The 16215-nt window shown below is 43.2% G+C and overlaps 1 protein-coding gene across 1 annotated transcript in view; it reads right to left on the reverse strand.

The window, feature by feature from the left end:
• SPATA16 (spermatogenesis associated 16) overlaps positions 1–16215 on the reverse strand; it is a 127561-nt gene that overhangs the window by 92023 nt on the left and 19323 nt on the right. Inside the window, exon 2 of the mRNA XM_075004443.1 lies at positions 3785–3930. Coding sequence (XP_074860544.1) covers positions 3785–3930 — 146 coding nt within the window. The remainder of the gene's footprint in view (positions 1–3784; positions 3931–16215) is intronic.

Genomic DNA, 16215 nt, shown 5'->3' on the forward strand with positions numbered 1-16215 from the left:
GTTACCAAGAGTGCAAAAAGGCAGACTCAATTCCTGAGAACTATAACCAGCCGATTTATTTTCACTTGTAAGGAAGAGCCCATCTTTGCTTCCAGTGCATACTCAAAAGCCAGTGACAATGGGAATCTCTCCTTTTCACTCATTTGCCCCAGGGCCTGGTGTTTTACTCCAGCTGCCACTGCTGTTCAAGCTCCAGGGACCTCGAAGGGCTGTAGCAGCAAGCTCCGCACAGCTCTGAGAGAGGCAGGGCCCAACATCACAATTCAGCTGATGCTAAGGTTGACTGCCATTGGTCCTGCCCCTTCTGTCCTTGGCTCTGACCCTTTCAGGATGCGGAGCTGCTCCCTCCATCTTGCCCCATGGCTCACAGTGGCTGTTGGCCCTGCTGGCTGTTTTTCTTCAAACAAGTATACCTAATTCCTCTTAACCCAACCATTGGAGTTCTGTCACAAAGCATCACAACTGCCAAAACTCCTATGTCTAGAGGCATCCCTACCTTTAAAACATTGAATTAGTGCATCTCTGCCGGTTCAGCTGCACTGCTGTAGTACTTTAATGAGACACTCTAAACCTTACAGGAGGAGCTTTCTGGTTGGTGTGGTGAACCCATCTCCCTGCGATGTGCTAGCTAGGTTAGCAGGAGACACAGCACAGTCTATATAGTGGTCAGGTTGACTTTGCTATGTCACTCAGAAGTGTGGATTTTTCATGCTACTGAGCCACACAATTGTAGTGATATACGTCTGTAGTCTAGAGCAGGCCCTTTTTAAGAGGAGCATGCAGGACTGGACATCTGAAGAACAGTTTTGCTTCTTTGTGTCAGAGTGCAAACATGTACACACAAACGTGCACGAGACTTTTTAGTGGATTAGGTTCCTTAACTATGCAGGAATTGTGAGATTTACATGAAATTAAATAAATGCAGTCTAGCAAATGCAAATACATGCAGAAATGAATATTTTAATTTTGATTCATGATTGCCTCTTAACCATTACGATGCAGTGATGATGTAAAAACTCAATAGGAAGCAAAATTTTGCATGCACTGGATAACTGATGGATAAAGGCTATTTATAGGGTGAGTACTAAGAGCTAGTTATTTATCTATTCTTTTTGAGAAACAGATATTTGATTATGCTTCATTTTCTGTATTTATGTTATTAGCATTTCAGATTATTTTCATATTGGAGTACCATCTGTATCTGGTTCTGCAGCTCTAGGTTGACAAGCACAGTATATAGATTTATTTCATAATCTGCATTATTAATTGAACTAAAATGAGGATTCAGTCACTATTGATTTGCATTTCTCTTTTATATTTACTAAAAGGAAAGCAACTTAAACTGTCTGTTAAAATCAGATGCAAGAAAAAAAAGAAAGGAAAACATCCTGACCTGACACGAGATCTTTTAATTCTTCAGGAACCCAGAGATACTAATTCAACTTCATTTACTCCATCTACGGACCTATTCTCCTGCTATGACTCCACATGGGCAGAGTCCCTTGGAATCCAAAATGACCCCACCATAGCTGTGCAATAGGCACAGCATGGATCTCACTCAAGAATCATATTTTGCAATCCAAGTAATTTTAAAACAAGCAAAAGGTTTGCCAGTCTTACTATACATATTAGTTAACCTCCCATTTTACTGTGGTGTGCGTCTTCCGGGTGCTGGTTAGAGTGAGTCAGGGAGCACCATTATCATGTTTCCAAGTGCAGACAAATAAGCAAACTTCAGGTATTTTTGTTTTTACAATCTCTTAAGACAAGTGAAGTGCCATTTACAAAGCAGAGTTGCTCAGGAGGCACAAAAATGTAAAGCCATAAATCACTTCAAATCATGGCATAGTTCACCACAGAAATCTGCATGCAGAGCTTCCCCCGATATCACTTGCCCTTAATGTAGCAGATTACTAGTTTAGCGTCATGACACTGATCGTATTTTTATGTTGATGAATTGCCCTTCACCAGTTTCTCTAGTGTATTAGGCACAAACATACCTTTATCCTTAGATAAAATCAAGTTGTCTCTTTCACAATAGTTTTCCTTCTTTTACATTCACTTAAGACAATTGTAAGAGCACCTCAATCTGCGTTAACTGCAGTATATATTCAGATACACTTATGAAAAGTCATAGTCTGACAGACCACAGAGTGGTCTGCCCTCTGGTTTTTCTACAGCAGGGATTCCCAAACTATGGCTTGAGACTCATAGGTCGCCATTCGATTTGTTAAGGGCCACCAGCTGGGCAGTTCCCAGCTGTATATGGCTGTTGAAGCCATTTGGAGTTTCTTAACACTGCTGCCTCAGGCAGACATCTATCAATAGAGATAGTCACTGGAGAGGGCAGCTATCTCTATCACTAGAGATAGCAATTGCCTTATGCCTAGGTGCTGAAAGCTTAACGCATGAGTTAATTGGTCTTAATGACTGTTACCTGCTGGGAGCAGGAGGGTGGGGGAGTCACCCAGCCTAGCAGCCCCTGTGAAGAGACTGTGGGAGGAGTGGGAGTGTCTAAGCATGGGGCTCTTTAGGCCAGGGGAGGGGCAGGATCTAACACTGGGGGGCCATTTAGGGCTGTGTGTGAGGCAGAGGGTGCTAAGGCTGGGGGCACTATGGGGCTGAAGAGGGGGTCTAAGTCTGGGGGCGATTTTGGGTTGTTGGGGGAGTTTAAGCCTGGGAGCAGTTCAGGGCTGTGGGATGGGGTCTGAGGCTGGGGGCAGTATGGGGCTGCTGGGGGGGTCTAAGGCTGGGGATAGTTTGGGGCTGCTGGGGGTGTTTCAGACAGGTGGCAGTGGTGGGGTGGTGGTGGTGGCGGCTTGGGTCTGTTTTGTGTTCAGCCCCTGGAACATTTAAAAAATTGCCATGTGGCCCCCAATGAAAAAAAGTTGAACACCTCTCGCCTTATGCATTACAAAGACAGCTTCCACATCTTTCTTATGCATTGTAATCCCAGGCAAACCACTTAATAGTCTCTGGCAGTAATTTTGCCCCCCTCCTCCCCATCCCCCTTTTGTGCGCCTTTTGGCTATGATCTGAAGAAGTGGGTCTGTCCCACGAAAGCTCATCACCTAATAAATTATTTTGTTAGTCTTTTAAAGTGCTACTGGACTGTTTTTTTGTTTTGATAGTATATAGACTAGCACAGCTGTCTGTCTGTTAGCTAGTTATAGCTCTATTACTCTCCGCTCCCCGCCCACCTCTGCTTTCGAATTGCCTTGGGTCACCAAGCCTTCCTGAATTGTCAAAATGGGTCCCCATCTGGAAAAGCTTGGGAGCCGTTGTTCTACAGGGACAGAATGGAGAGTGGCAATGCAAGCATCTACTAACACACCTGAACACTGACTGCAGAGCCCAGGCACAATCTTCACTCCAAGGAGTCAAAGGGAGCATTTGATTTTCATGCCTTTTTGATTTCTGGCTTCTCTGCTGAGACTGCAGCTGTGGTGCTGGTCTTTGAGATGAGGAAAATGACTGAGACCACCAAAGAATTATCTGATGCAAAAGAATTTTAAGTCACCTCTGGTCTGGCACTGAACTGATAACAACTAGAAAGGGATTATATCTCATTTCCAATCATTTGAGCTTTGGTGCCTTAATGACCAAATTCCCAGCATTCCTTTTCGGGTAATCCAAGTGGAATTTTTTTGAAGGTGGCTTCCCCTTTACTTGTCAGAGGAGTGTGTAATTAACTGTTGTGAATCCTTCCAGCCCAAAATGTATACTTGTTTTTCATTTCTGTGCTTCAAGCCCTAGTCAAACATTAATCAATATTCATTTTTACCTGTGAGAATGATTCAAAGCCAGGTCAGGCTTCCTCATCCTAAGGTAGCAGGTTACAAGCTTTGTTTCAATAAAACTGGCAATACTTGAAATATCTTGGGGTGAAGCATCGAAGGGTTTCCCTAGAGCTGCACCTTTACTGCAGAGCTATACAAGAAACAAAAATGTTTTTTATTAATGTGCCATATATTTCTGTTATACAGAAATATATGTTACTTGGAGAACTCTGACTGTAAATGCTCATCAACATAGTATGAATATACACTTTATCTATAAATGCAGTATAAAATACACTTACCCTTCATTGTGCAAAACTTCATGTGAAAGGTATTTCAGATACATATAATAAATTAAAAACTAAATAAGCACTATTAAAAAAGCTAACCATGTTTCCTCATTCACAAAACAAGATCCTGCTCCCAAGCTTCTTGAATTCACTGTAAAGCTAAATCTACACTACAGCAATCTTTCTAAAGAAGATTTTTCTGGAAGATCTCTTACTTAATATCTTCTTTTGAAAGAGTGCGTCCACACACAAAAAAGTGGATCAAAAAATCAATCTGCTGTTTTGATAGAGAGCGGCCACCCCACTCTTTTGAAATAACGGGCCAGGGATCAAAAAATCCAGGGCCATGAGGACTGCTCTTTCAAAAAAAGTGTCTACACATTCTTCTTTTCAAAAGAAGCTTTTGAAAGGAGGCGCTGTTCCTCATCCAGAGTGGAAAAGGGCTTCCGGAAGAAAAGCTGCATTCTTTCAATTTCAGATCAAAAGAGCGCATTTTATGTTTAGATGCTCTGTGTTCTTTTGAAAAAGGGCTGGATTTTCTGAAAGAGCTTGCTAGTGTAGCTGCAATCTAAGTGTCTGCATCAGGCACCTAAACAAAGGTCAGATAGCCATTTATGAATGTCAACATACTCAAGGAGCGGAGACTTTAGACTGGGCTGCCTAAGTCACTCTTTCTGTTAGGAAATTAGAGAACATAATAGAAGGAAACTGGAGGGAAATAAGGAGGCAGTTGTCCCAGGAAAAGGGCAAGATTATTTACCTATATGGACAAGTCCCATAAAATATAGATAAGGATGAAGTCACTAGTCTAGGTTTTATTCATATTACTCTAAAAATTGCATAGAATCTAATAGATTAATCTCCTATGCATAGGCATTTTTTTAAAAGACAGAATTCTGAATCACAAATATATTTCGCTGTTCAACTATATGAGCTTTTTTAAGGCCTATGAAAGGGGATCATTTTAAAATAAAGTTCTACAAGACTTTTCTGCAAGGACAGTGGTTAGACTACTCGTCACTCACTTTTTTGGCAACTTATTCATGGACACACTGTGCTTCACTTTCCGTGTCTGTAGAAAGGCGATAATGATATATGCCTACCACTCTGGCTTCTGTGAGGGTTAATCAATGAATGTTTCTAAAACACTCTGAGGCCTTTTGGGAAAGTGCAAAAGGATTATTGAAACACCAGGGAGCAAGACAATGATTGTTCTTTGTGCACCGAGGAAATCCTTTTATGCCTCATTTTGATTTCATGCTCAACTTGGGTAGCACCTTCCTTAACATGTAACCCTATTCTTTTCAATGAGATTATAAATGAATTAAGGTGCTATTCAACATTAATAAGGATGTTAGAATCTGGTCCCATGGGAGATGAGCCCAGATCTATTACATGGATGCACTGTGGTAACAGCAGAATCTGTAAATGAAAATCCAAAGCATTAGATATGTGGCGACCATAAGACTTGTCAGTAACTTGTCAACAAGGTGCAAGAGTCTGAGATTTCAGCAGATATGAAACTACATACTAAAAAGAGCTGCCACCCTCAGACGTGTTAGGAAAATCATGGCATAGTTCACCACAGAAAACTACAGTCCTCAAGTTGAAATATACCTACTACTGAATACTGTATTTTAGGATACACAGGTCATATAGGTTACAGAGAAAGTCTAGATCTCTCCTGTCCCCTAACAAGAACAGCCCAGATAGCAGAAAAGTGGAAATATATTACACAAACTCTAACTTTCTCTTGTTAACAAATAACCTCAATACCTACTTTGCAAGCAAAAATGTTTTGTAAAGATTCCTGTGCATTAAGGGAATGAGGAGAACCTGCTCTTCTGCTATGATCCTTTTCTTAATACCCTGCTCCATCCCCCATTGCAGGTTATACATATTTTTTCCATTCGGGGAGCTTTCTTTGCCCAGTGTTAAGATTTACAGTTGATATTTCACAGCTCTTTGCCTGGCCTTGAAGCTCATGTGACTCCAGCCTATTGAAGATAAAGAGAATCCATTTATCTCTTGTCATATCCTCCAAGAATCCTCTGACAAGGTCTCTAATGCTTTGGAACCTCACGGCCTAGCTGACTGACTAATTTGAGGATCTAGATTTTCTGCCAGACTAGTTCATCCTTTAGCAGTTTATACGCTGTGTACAAATGCTCGTTCTCGGTGAGGTTGTTCTGAGAAGCATTAACATTTATAGTGAGTGTGCTACATAATGACGGAGTTTAATACTGATTTCAGTGGAACTGCTCTAATGAGCAAGAGCCTTATACGAGGGTAGCCTTACAGCAGCAAACATGAGAGAGGGAAGAGAGAGGAAATACTGCAGCCTTCATGGTTTCTCCTCTCTCATTTGCCATCGAGATTCTGACTCTTGACTCTGATCAGCCCATAACTGCAGCCTGCATCCCCTCCACTAGCTATATTTTCAAACAAGCACTACCTCCTGGGCTGCTCCTCATCTTGGGGAGGAACTCCCCATAAACAACTCTTTATCCTCCCTCACCACTTTTCTTTTCCATGCTGCCTCTACAAACTTGACAGTGTGGCTGCTGGTATGCTGAGCAGAGTTAAAAGCAAGTCAGTGCACCCTGGGGAAGGGGGCAGAGTGTATGTGTAGGGATGAGCACAGGGAGGCAAAGGAGCCATTTTGTGAGGGTGTCTGGTGGGGAGGGGCTACAGCTGCACATAACACTGGCATGCTTTTCTTCCCCTCCCTCTCTGCCTCCCTCTGACAATCACTCCACTCGGCAATCTTGTGCACTCCCCTTGGCAGCCAGGAACAAGAGGAACGCACAAGATTGTAAGCAGGGATCATCTTTTTTGTTCTGTGTTTGTACAGCACCTAGCACCAGGTCGCTAAGGTCACATCTGCACAACAAACAAACAAACAAACATAAAAGTTACCACAGTGAGTCTCTGAACCTGTGTCCAAAGCCCTTCACATGCCCTAGGCTGAGCCTTAAGCTCTTGAGCCTGAATCTGAATATCACAGCTCCTGTTAGAGTGACAGTGGCTGCATCTACACGTGCACACTACTTCGAAGTAGCGGTGCCAACTTTGAAATAGCGCCCGTCACGGCTACATGTGTTGGGTGCTATTTCGAAGTTGAAATCAATGTTAGGTGGCGAGACGTCGAAGTCGCTAACCCCATGAGGGGACGGGAATAGCGCCCTACTTCGAAGTTGAATGTCGAAGTAGGGCACGTGTAGACGATCCGTGTCCTGCAACATTGAAATAGCGGGGTCCGCGATGGCGGCCATCAGCTGAGGGGTTGAGAGACGCTCTCTCTCCAGCCCCTGCGGGGCTCTATGGTCATCGTGTGCAGCAGCCCTTAGCCCAGGGCTTCTGGATGCTGCTGCGGCAGCTGGGGATCCATGCTGCATGCACAGGGTCTGCAACCAGTTGTTGGCTCTGTGGATCTTGTGTTGTTTAGTGCAACTGTGTCTGGGAGGGGCCCTTTAAGGGAGCGGCTTGTTGTTGAGTCCACCCTGTGACCTTGTCTGCAGCTGTTCCTGGCACCCTTATTTCGATGTGTGCTACTTTGGTGTGTAGACGTTCCCTCGCAGCGCCTATTTCGATGTGGTGCTGCCCGACGTCGAAGTTGAACGTCGACGTTGCCAGCCCTGGAGGACGTGTAGGTGTTATTCATCGAAATAGACTATTTTGATGTAGCGTGCACGTGTAGACGTAGCCAGTGTCTGTAGGCACACACTCTTACATGTGCCGCTGCCACCTTCTGCTTGCAATAGAGGTGTACCCTAAGAACCAACAGTGATAAGCAAGGCTACTCAGAGACTCACAGGTAGAATTTAAGATCAAAAACTTGATTTGTATATAACTGCTTTTCAAACTCTCTGATGGGCCAGTGCTAAAGTGCTTCAGCTACAGACATTGTAATAAACTCCCTTTTTAATTTATTTAGGAAAACTTAACAAGTGTATAAATAAAAATCAGAGACAAAACCATCATTGAAAGACTTAGCTTTTGTTTACTGGGACAATATAGAAGAGTATCAACATCAGGTCTTTCCATTTAGCAGGGCATTTCCATGACAATAAAATAACTTTCTACTGGCATATAAAAAAGGGAAATTGAAATTAGGATAAATTAGTTGACAGTTCCTAGGAGGTGGGCACTGCAGTTAAATCACAAACACTCTGCGGAGCAGGTAGAAAAACAACACTATGGGAGAAAATAATTTAACAGACTTGTAATAGGCCATTCCTCTTGGCCAGAGCAGATATCTGTAACTGAATGGCTTTGTTGGTAGCTTCCATGGGACAAGCTTGCCTGCCCACAGCTTAGGGCCCCTCCTCTCATTCTAAGTATGGAGCTACTGGACTCAGGTCCAAAGCAGTTCTGGGAGACAACAAATGGTGGCTTTAGTGGTAGCTGAGCAACATCACTTCAACCGAACTCTAAGCTCTCGTGATGTTTTCCGGAGGTGCTGGAGGGGAAGCAGCAGGGGCCTGGGTAGCCTACCCGGATGCTTGATACCGCTACTCTGGTTGACTGGAATTCCAGAATTCTGGCCAATCAGAGAGGTGGATGGCAATGCCTGGGAGCAGGGGGGAGGGGTGCAGAGCTATGTGCATGCAGGGGTGCTGCAAAGATAAGTGCACCCCCATTGCCCACACCCCGCACACCCAGACAGCTCATTTGCCCCCTCCCATCCAGACTCCCACTCGCATCCCCTTCCTCCCACCCCATTTCCCCAACTCTACCCTGACCTCTCCCTCATCTCCACCCTAACTCCTTCCTCCCGGATACCATACCCCAAGTTCTCCATGTCCTCCTGCTCAGACTCTGAATCCCCTCCTGCTCCTCTCCTGCCCAGACTCCCCACACCCACCCTGACCCCTGCCTCCCAGACCCACACCCCAAACTCTCTTGCAGCTTTTCTCTCACCTTGACCCATACCTCCTGCCTGCTCCTGCAACCCTTCTCCTGCCCAGATCCCCACCCTCTCTTACAACCCCTCCCTCCAAGACCCCCACCCACCACCTGCTCCTGAACCCCACTCCAGACCAGATCACAGACCACTCCTGAACACTGCCTCCCACACAGACTCCTCAGTTCCTAGCCTGCTCCTGCACCTTCCCTCCTGCTCAGACTCCATAGCCCGTAGTCAGGATCACATCAGTGAGGTGATTTTTTTACTTCTCACCTCCTCACTTCAGTGGCCCCCCACCCAAAAAACATTTCCCAGCCTGGGTCACATCGTGGCCCTTCAGAGCTGGAGGAAGGAGTGAATGGCCCTAAAGAAGTAGAAATGAGGCTGGGAGAACAGAACAGGAGAAGTGGAGATGGAACTGACTGACATGCAGGGAGAAGGATTAATGGCTGGGCAGAGAATGGGCACATGTCTGTGGGGGATGTTGAAAGCTCTCACAGCAGAGGGCAAAACCATCTTACCCAAGGGATTTAGGACAATGGGAAAGAGTAGTGTGAGAGACATGCACATGGGATGGACAGAGAGAATTAAAAAAAAAGCCATCAAAAGCAAAGTGAAAAAAATGCAGGTTAACCTTTATGCAAAAATGTTCTCATGATATTTGGGGCCAATCTCATGATTTTGGAGGGTCTGATTCTTGATTGTCCTAGAAGAGTACTTTCTGCCTAGATCCTAGCAGGGCCAGGGCCTTGCCCACCAGAGTTCAGGTTTGACAACTATAACAGCCTACTGTGCACATCACAGTGATCAAGAACCTTAGAAGGGAAGGTATATGTCAGTTTCTTCTCTATCCATTCCCTCCCCACCAAAATTAATGACTTACTAATATTAATTTTAAATTCAGTATTCAAATGTTTTTAGAATGTTCTAACTCCCATTAACAGGCCAGCACACCTCTTACTCTAATGAAAATGGCACAGTGAGTAAGCATGTCCATGGTTTCATTGTATTTTATACATCTACACACTAGAAACGGGAAGGTTCATGCACCATCTCAGACATTTAACACTTACAAGGCTACCACAGTCTTTAAAATTCATTTTGCATGATTGTTTTCAGATGAGCCCCATGTTTTACTGACAAGAGGGGTCATACTGCTAAACAGCTGTTTAGATGAGTGGTAATAAATAGCTTCTCTTTCCCTTCTTGCCTCTGCTGGAAGAACATGTGTGCACTACAACACCCATCAGCTTAAAATTTTCTATTATCTTGTTACCAGGAAGAGCTATAAATCAGGGAATTGATCACTTGTAACTTTATTCATGGTGCCATATACAACTGCTGAAGCCTTTCTTTGGGTAAGACATACTACATGTGTCTAAAAGATTCAGAGAATTATGTTCACACATCAGTGAGCATAAAGGTATCATCAAGTTTCTCAGTGGTAATGCCGCTCTGCTGAATTGGTCATGCTGTGACCTCGCTGAAATTTATGGGAATTGTAGAACTGAGGCAACTCCCTAGCCTGCAAGTTCTTGAAGGATAGTGAGGAGGGAATCATTCAAGATCCAAACACTGAAGTTCTTCAATTCAGTGTCCTTCTCAAGGTTTCATTTCATTGCTGATTTGAAAAACCATGTTTGATGCTATAATCCTTCTAAGGTCTTTGAATGGAGCATGTACCTCGTCAAAGATTTGCTAAGTAAGCTTTGACATCTACAGGAAGGCCTAGTGATTAAGGCACCAGCCTAGGACACAAGAGCTCATCTGTACCATATATCCTCGGGAGAGATTTTCAAAGATGTAAGTAACTGACTCTCCTCTAGTCTCTTTAGTTCTCAGCTTCCCACTTGCAAAACTTAAGTTATAATACTGCACAAATACACAAGCCAGACGAAGTAAGTTCTTCACAGCAGGACTGTTTACTAAGTATTTATATAGTGGCTAACATAGTGAGGTTCTGATCTTGATTTGGGCTTCTATCTGCTACTGTAATGTCCCAAATATGGTGATGCAGTTAGAATATTCTCTATTTTCAAAAGTTGATGTGCAACAAAATGGTTTAAATATTTGAAATGTTTCAAGTGCTTGACATTAGTGAGACAAACAGTAAATTCAATAAGCTAATAGCTATTTCCATCATTGTAAGGAAAACTTTTTAGTGTTAATACGAATAAGTCTGTAAGAAACTTGTTTTGGGTCTTCCATCCCAACTCATTGCAGCAAGCATGTGGCCTTTGGAAAACCATTCAAAGGATGTATTTGAAAGGCTCCTAGCTTTTGCCTGGGTGTTGTTTTCAAGTTATATAACAAAGCACAATCCACTTTTAATGCTGAATGGGGAAATTTTGGGGTTTAAAAGATTTGTGTGCCATTTTGGGTCTCTGGAAATCTTTGTGTGTCTAGAATTTTTATAGGTGCTATAAAGTTGAAGAAAACAATTTAAACAGTTGAAGTTTTACAGCCACTCTGGGATTAAAAAAATAAAAAAGCTGAAATGTACCATTTTATGTTCTGCACATATGACAGACAGTATTTTTACTTTCAGAAGGTTTACTTTTATACCAAGATAGATGCAGCCTATCCAAGAATACTTTCCCAGGGTACACTGTAGGAAGAGTACGTCCCGACTAGTGCTCAGTTTCTGAACAGCTGCTGAACAATATATATATAATTTACAATGTGGCAGCTTCTAGAGGTATCATCTGCAATTGTGGTCCCACTGCACGTACCTATAGTAGCAGACAGTCTATGCGTCAAAGAGTTTGCTGTGTAAATAGTCAAGTTACAGGGTGGGAGAAAGGAAGTACAGGCTAAACCTCTCTAATCTGGAACTCTCTCATCTGACAACATCCGTAATCCAGCATGATTTTAGTTAGTGAGATGACCTCTTATCATGGATGTGGCCAAGTTTCCCGTGGTCCCATAAAGTTTCTTCCCAGCCACCAGTCCTAGCTCTTAGTGTTCTGTGCTGTTATTTAGCTGTAATTTACCCCTAAATGTCTTCTAAGAGCCCAGTAAGCTGTGGAAGTGTTGGTAATACTGCTAGACAATATTGACCACTTGTGGCCTGGCAAATCCTTTTGCCTGGCACTGGTCAGGGTGCTGGATTAGAAAAGTTCAATCTGTGTCTTATGTTTTACATCTGGGAAACAGATTACATATATTCTGTACTCTTCAGTGCACAGACTGTTTGTATTGGACATTTAGAGCCTAGCATATGTTGATGGAGGCCTACAGCTGCTACAATAATACAAATAAGGTGCTTTGGTCAAGGTCACAGAAGAAGCATGTAACAGGAGGAAATGGCACTGACATCTCCTAAGTCCAAATTCAGTACTTTAACTACAAGACCATCACTCCCAGGATTGCCGACAGGGTGGGTAGGCAATTTCCCCTGCCCATCTTTTCAAAGGGGCCCAGATCTCCAGCCACTGCCAAAGTAGCAGCAGTGGCGGCTGTTGCCTTAGGCCCCTTGGAATTGCTACAGCAGTGCTGTGGTGCTGCTGGTAGGTGTGTGTGTGTGGGAGGGGACCCAGCACAGTGCGGAGAATCGAATGCCATAGGCCACATGTCTTTCTACCCTTCTAGGTCCTAGAGCTGGGCCTGGATTCATTTTTGGCAGCGCTGATCACGACTAAGTGCAGTATTCAGGAGTGACAAAATACTTCAGTGAGACATGGTAGGTGAGGTAATATATTTGTTGGACCAGCTTCTGTAGGTGAGAGAGGAAACTAACTCAGAGTGTTGCTGCTAAATACAAGAGGGAAGAGATTGTTTAGCATAAGTAGTTAATATATTTCAAGGAACCATTACAGAAAGGGCAGGGGGTCAGGAAGTGCCTGGGGAGAGTTATTAGTGGGTTTCAGATTGCTGTAAGATGCCATAAATCTAGAGTCTTATTTAGTCCATAATTTTTTGTGTGAACACTTTTCAAAAAATGGTCACCCATGTTGTGGGGCATGGATCAGGTTTCATGTTGCCTTCCCTGTCTGTATCCAGGTTGGGGTTGAGGAAGCTAATGAGCCAACCAGCGGACTAAATTAATTGACGAATCTTGGTCACAGGCCTGCTGAGGTAGGTTGTGCAGACATATTGTGCATACAATAAAAATAAACCAGCACAATGCTTTCAAAAGATGAGCCTGGCATCTTATAATCATAACTTTGCTAGATGCTAAAAAGCATGAACTGAATAGAGACAGTGGATTTATGGGTTATTGCAACAATCTGTCAGCCACTAACAATCCTTCCTTTCGTCACTATGACTGGAGGAGTGTGAATGGATCACCTCACCTCTAACGGTCCCTTAAAATGTGTGTTAACTATGTAGGTTAAACAATCTGTCTGTTCCACTTTGGATTTAACAGTGATGCTCTTAGTCGATGTCTACACTACAAAGTTGTTGGTGATGAAGGGCAGCTATACCACTGGGCCACTGGAGGAAGGGTGGGGAGAGTTTGCTGTTCCTTACCAGGGCAGGTTCAGCATCTCATGATGCAATTTCTCAATCCCCTCATTTCACTAGAACATCCTACAAAAGGGGTCAGCAACCCCTGGCAGAGGTGCCAAGAGTGGCACGTGAGCTGATTTCCATTGGCATGTGAGGCGGGAGCCCAGCCCTGCCCTCAGCCCCCATGAAGCCTGGAGCTTGCTCAAAGCCATGCCACCCATGGATTAATAAAAGACCAGCTCATGCTACCAACCACCACCTAAACAGTTACACTCTGCATTTTAATTTATTCATGAAGCTGTCGTAAGTAGGACTGTTAGTGACTCTAAAAAGTATCACCTGCACTAGAAGCGTACACAGAGGTCAAAAGGTCAAATTTTGTCACTTTGCCTCAGAAAGGTTGCTGACCTCTGTCCTATAAGTTTGCAGCCATTTTCAACAGCTCTAGTAACATGTATGTTATGACGGTAAGGCTATAAGAGAAGCTCAATGGGGGAAGCTATTTCAATAAGAATAATAAACACGGGCCTAGTTTCCCAGAAATCTAGTTTTTAATGAAGGTTGTGATAGAATTGTTCTGTGTAAGCTCAAAAGCTTGCCTTTCTCCCTGACAGAAGCTGGCCCAATAAAAGATATCGCCTCACCCACCTAGTCACTGATATCTGGGGACAGACATGGTTGCAACACTTCATCATACTGCATGTCCATCAGTGGATAGTTCTAACACTGTAATTGCATCCCAGGAGGTGTTTCTTACAGAAAGCTACTTCCAGGAATAGCTTTCAAAACTTGGCAGCACCCACTGCTGTTTACGGCTTGACCATGACACCCTTCATAAAAATTAGATTTCTTTTTCTTAAAAAAAAAAAAAAAAAAGGAGTCTCTGCAACCTATTAGTACATTCACTACAATCTTACTTTCCAAGCCAAATGATAGGAAATCAGCATAATGAAGAACTAATTACTACTGGCATAATAGAACCCATAAAAATCAGTGTGGATATTAAAAAAAAAACAGGAGTGGATTGGCTCCTAGTGATATGATTGGTCTGAACCCAACTTTCCTCCTTCAAAACAAAAAAGCAGTAGAGGAGCACTTTAAAGACTAACAAAATAATTTATTAGGTGATGAGCTTTCATGGGACAGACCCACTTCTTCAGACCATAGCCATACCAGAACAGACTCAATATTTAAGACACAGAGAACCAAAAATAGTAATCAAGGTTGACAAATCAGAAAATAAATTATCAATGTGAGCAAATCAGAGAGTAGAGGGGCGGGGGGGGACACGTCAAGAATTAGATTAAGCCAAGTGTGCAAAACAGCCCCTATAATGACGCAGAAAATTCGCATCCCAGTTCAAACCACGTGTTAATGTGTCAAATTTGAATATAAGAGAGAGTTCAGCAGCCTCTCTTTCCAAAGTAGTGTGAAAATTCCTCTTCATAAGATGCAGACTCTTAAGTCATTAACAGAATGGCCCGCTCCATTAAAATGTCAGCTGACCAGTTTGTGGATCAGGAGTGTTTTTATGTCTGTTTTGTGCCCTTTGACTCTTTGTCTAAGAGAGTTTGAAGTCTGTCCAATATAGAGAGCATCTGGGCATTGTTGGCACATGATGGTATATATGATGTTAGCTGAGGAACATGAGAATGTGCCTGTGATTCTGTGACTAACCTGGTTAGGTCCAGTGATGGTATCCCCAGAACAGATATGTGGACAAAGTTGGCAGCGGGCTTTGTTGCAAGGAAAAGTCCCAGGACTGATGTTCCTGAAGTATAGACTGTGGTTGTTGGTGAGAATCCTCATAAGGTTGGGAAGTTGTCTGGAGAAGAGAACAGGTCTGTCACCTAGGGCCTTCTGGAGTGTGGCATCCTGATTAAGGATAGGTTGTAGGTCTTTAATAATGTGTTGCAGTGGATTGAGTTGGGGGCTGTAGGTAATGACCAGTGTTGTTCTGTTCTTGGCTTTTTTGGGCCTGTCTTGGAGTAGCTGGTCTCTGGGTATTTGTCTGGCCCTGTTGATTTGTTTTTTTACTTCTCCTGGAGAGTAATTCAGATTTATGAAAATTTGGTAGAGATCTTGTAGTTTTCAGTCTTTGTCAGTATGATCAGAGCAAATGCGATTGTACCTAAGGGCTTGAATGTAAACAATGGACCTAGTTATGTGTGCAAGATGGAAGCAAGAAGCATGTAGGTAAATATAGTGATCAGTGGGTTTCCAGTAGAGTGTGGTACCGATCAGGCCATCCTTGATTTGTACTGTAGTGTCCTGGAAATGTATCTCTTGCATGGAGTAATCGAGGCGTAAGTTGATGGTTGGGTGCAGATTATTAAAGTCTCTGTGGAATTCTCCTAGAGTCTCTGTACCATGGGCACAAAACAGACATAAAAACACTCCTGATCCACAAACCAGTCAGCCGATATTTTAATGGAGTGGGCCATTCTGTTAATGACTTAAGAGTTTGCGTCTTACTGAAGAGGAATTTTCACACTACTTTGGAAAGAGAGGCTGCCGAACTCTCTTTTATATTCAAATTTGACACATTAACACGTGGTTTGAACTGGGATGCGAATTTTCTGCGTCATTATAGGGGCTCTTTCGCATACTTGGCTTAATCTAATTCTTGACTCCCCCCGCCCCCGCCCCTCTACTCTCTGATTCGCTTACCTTGATATTTTTTTTTCCTGATTTGTCAACCTTGATTACTATTTTTGGTTCTCTACGCCTTAAATATTGAGTCTGTTCTGGCATGGCTATGGTCTGAAGAAGTGGGTCTGTCCCA

The sequence above is a fragment of the Carettochelys insculpta genome, chromosome 10 (assembly GCF_033958435.1).
Source record: "Carettochelys insculpta isolate YL-2023 chromosome 10, ASM3395843v1, whole genome shotgun sequence".
Classification (NCBI taxonomy): Eukaryota; Metazoa; Chordata; order Testudines; family Carettochelyidae; genus Carettochelys; species Carettochelys insculpta.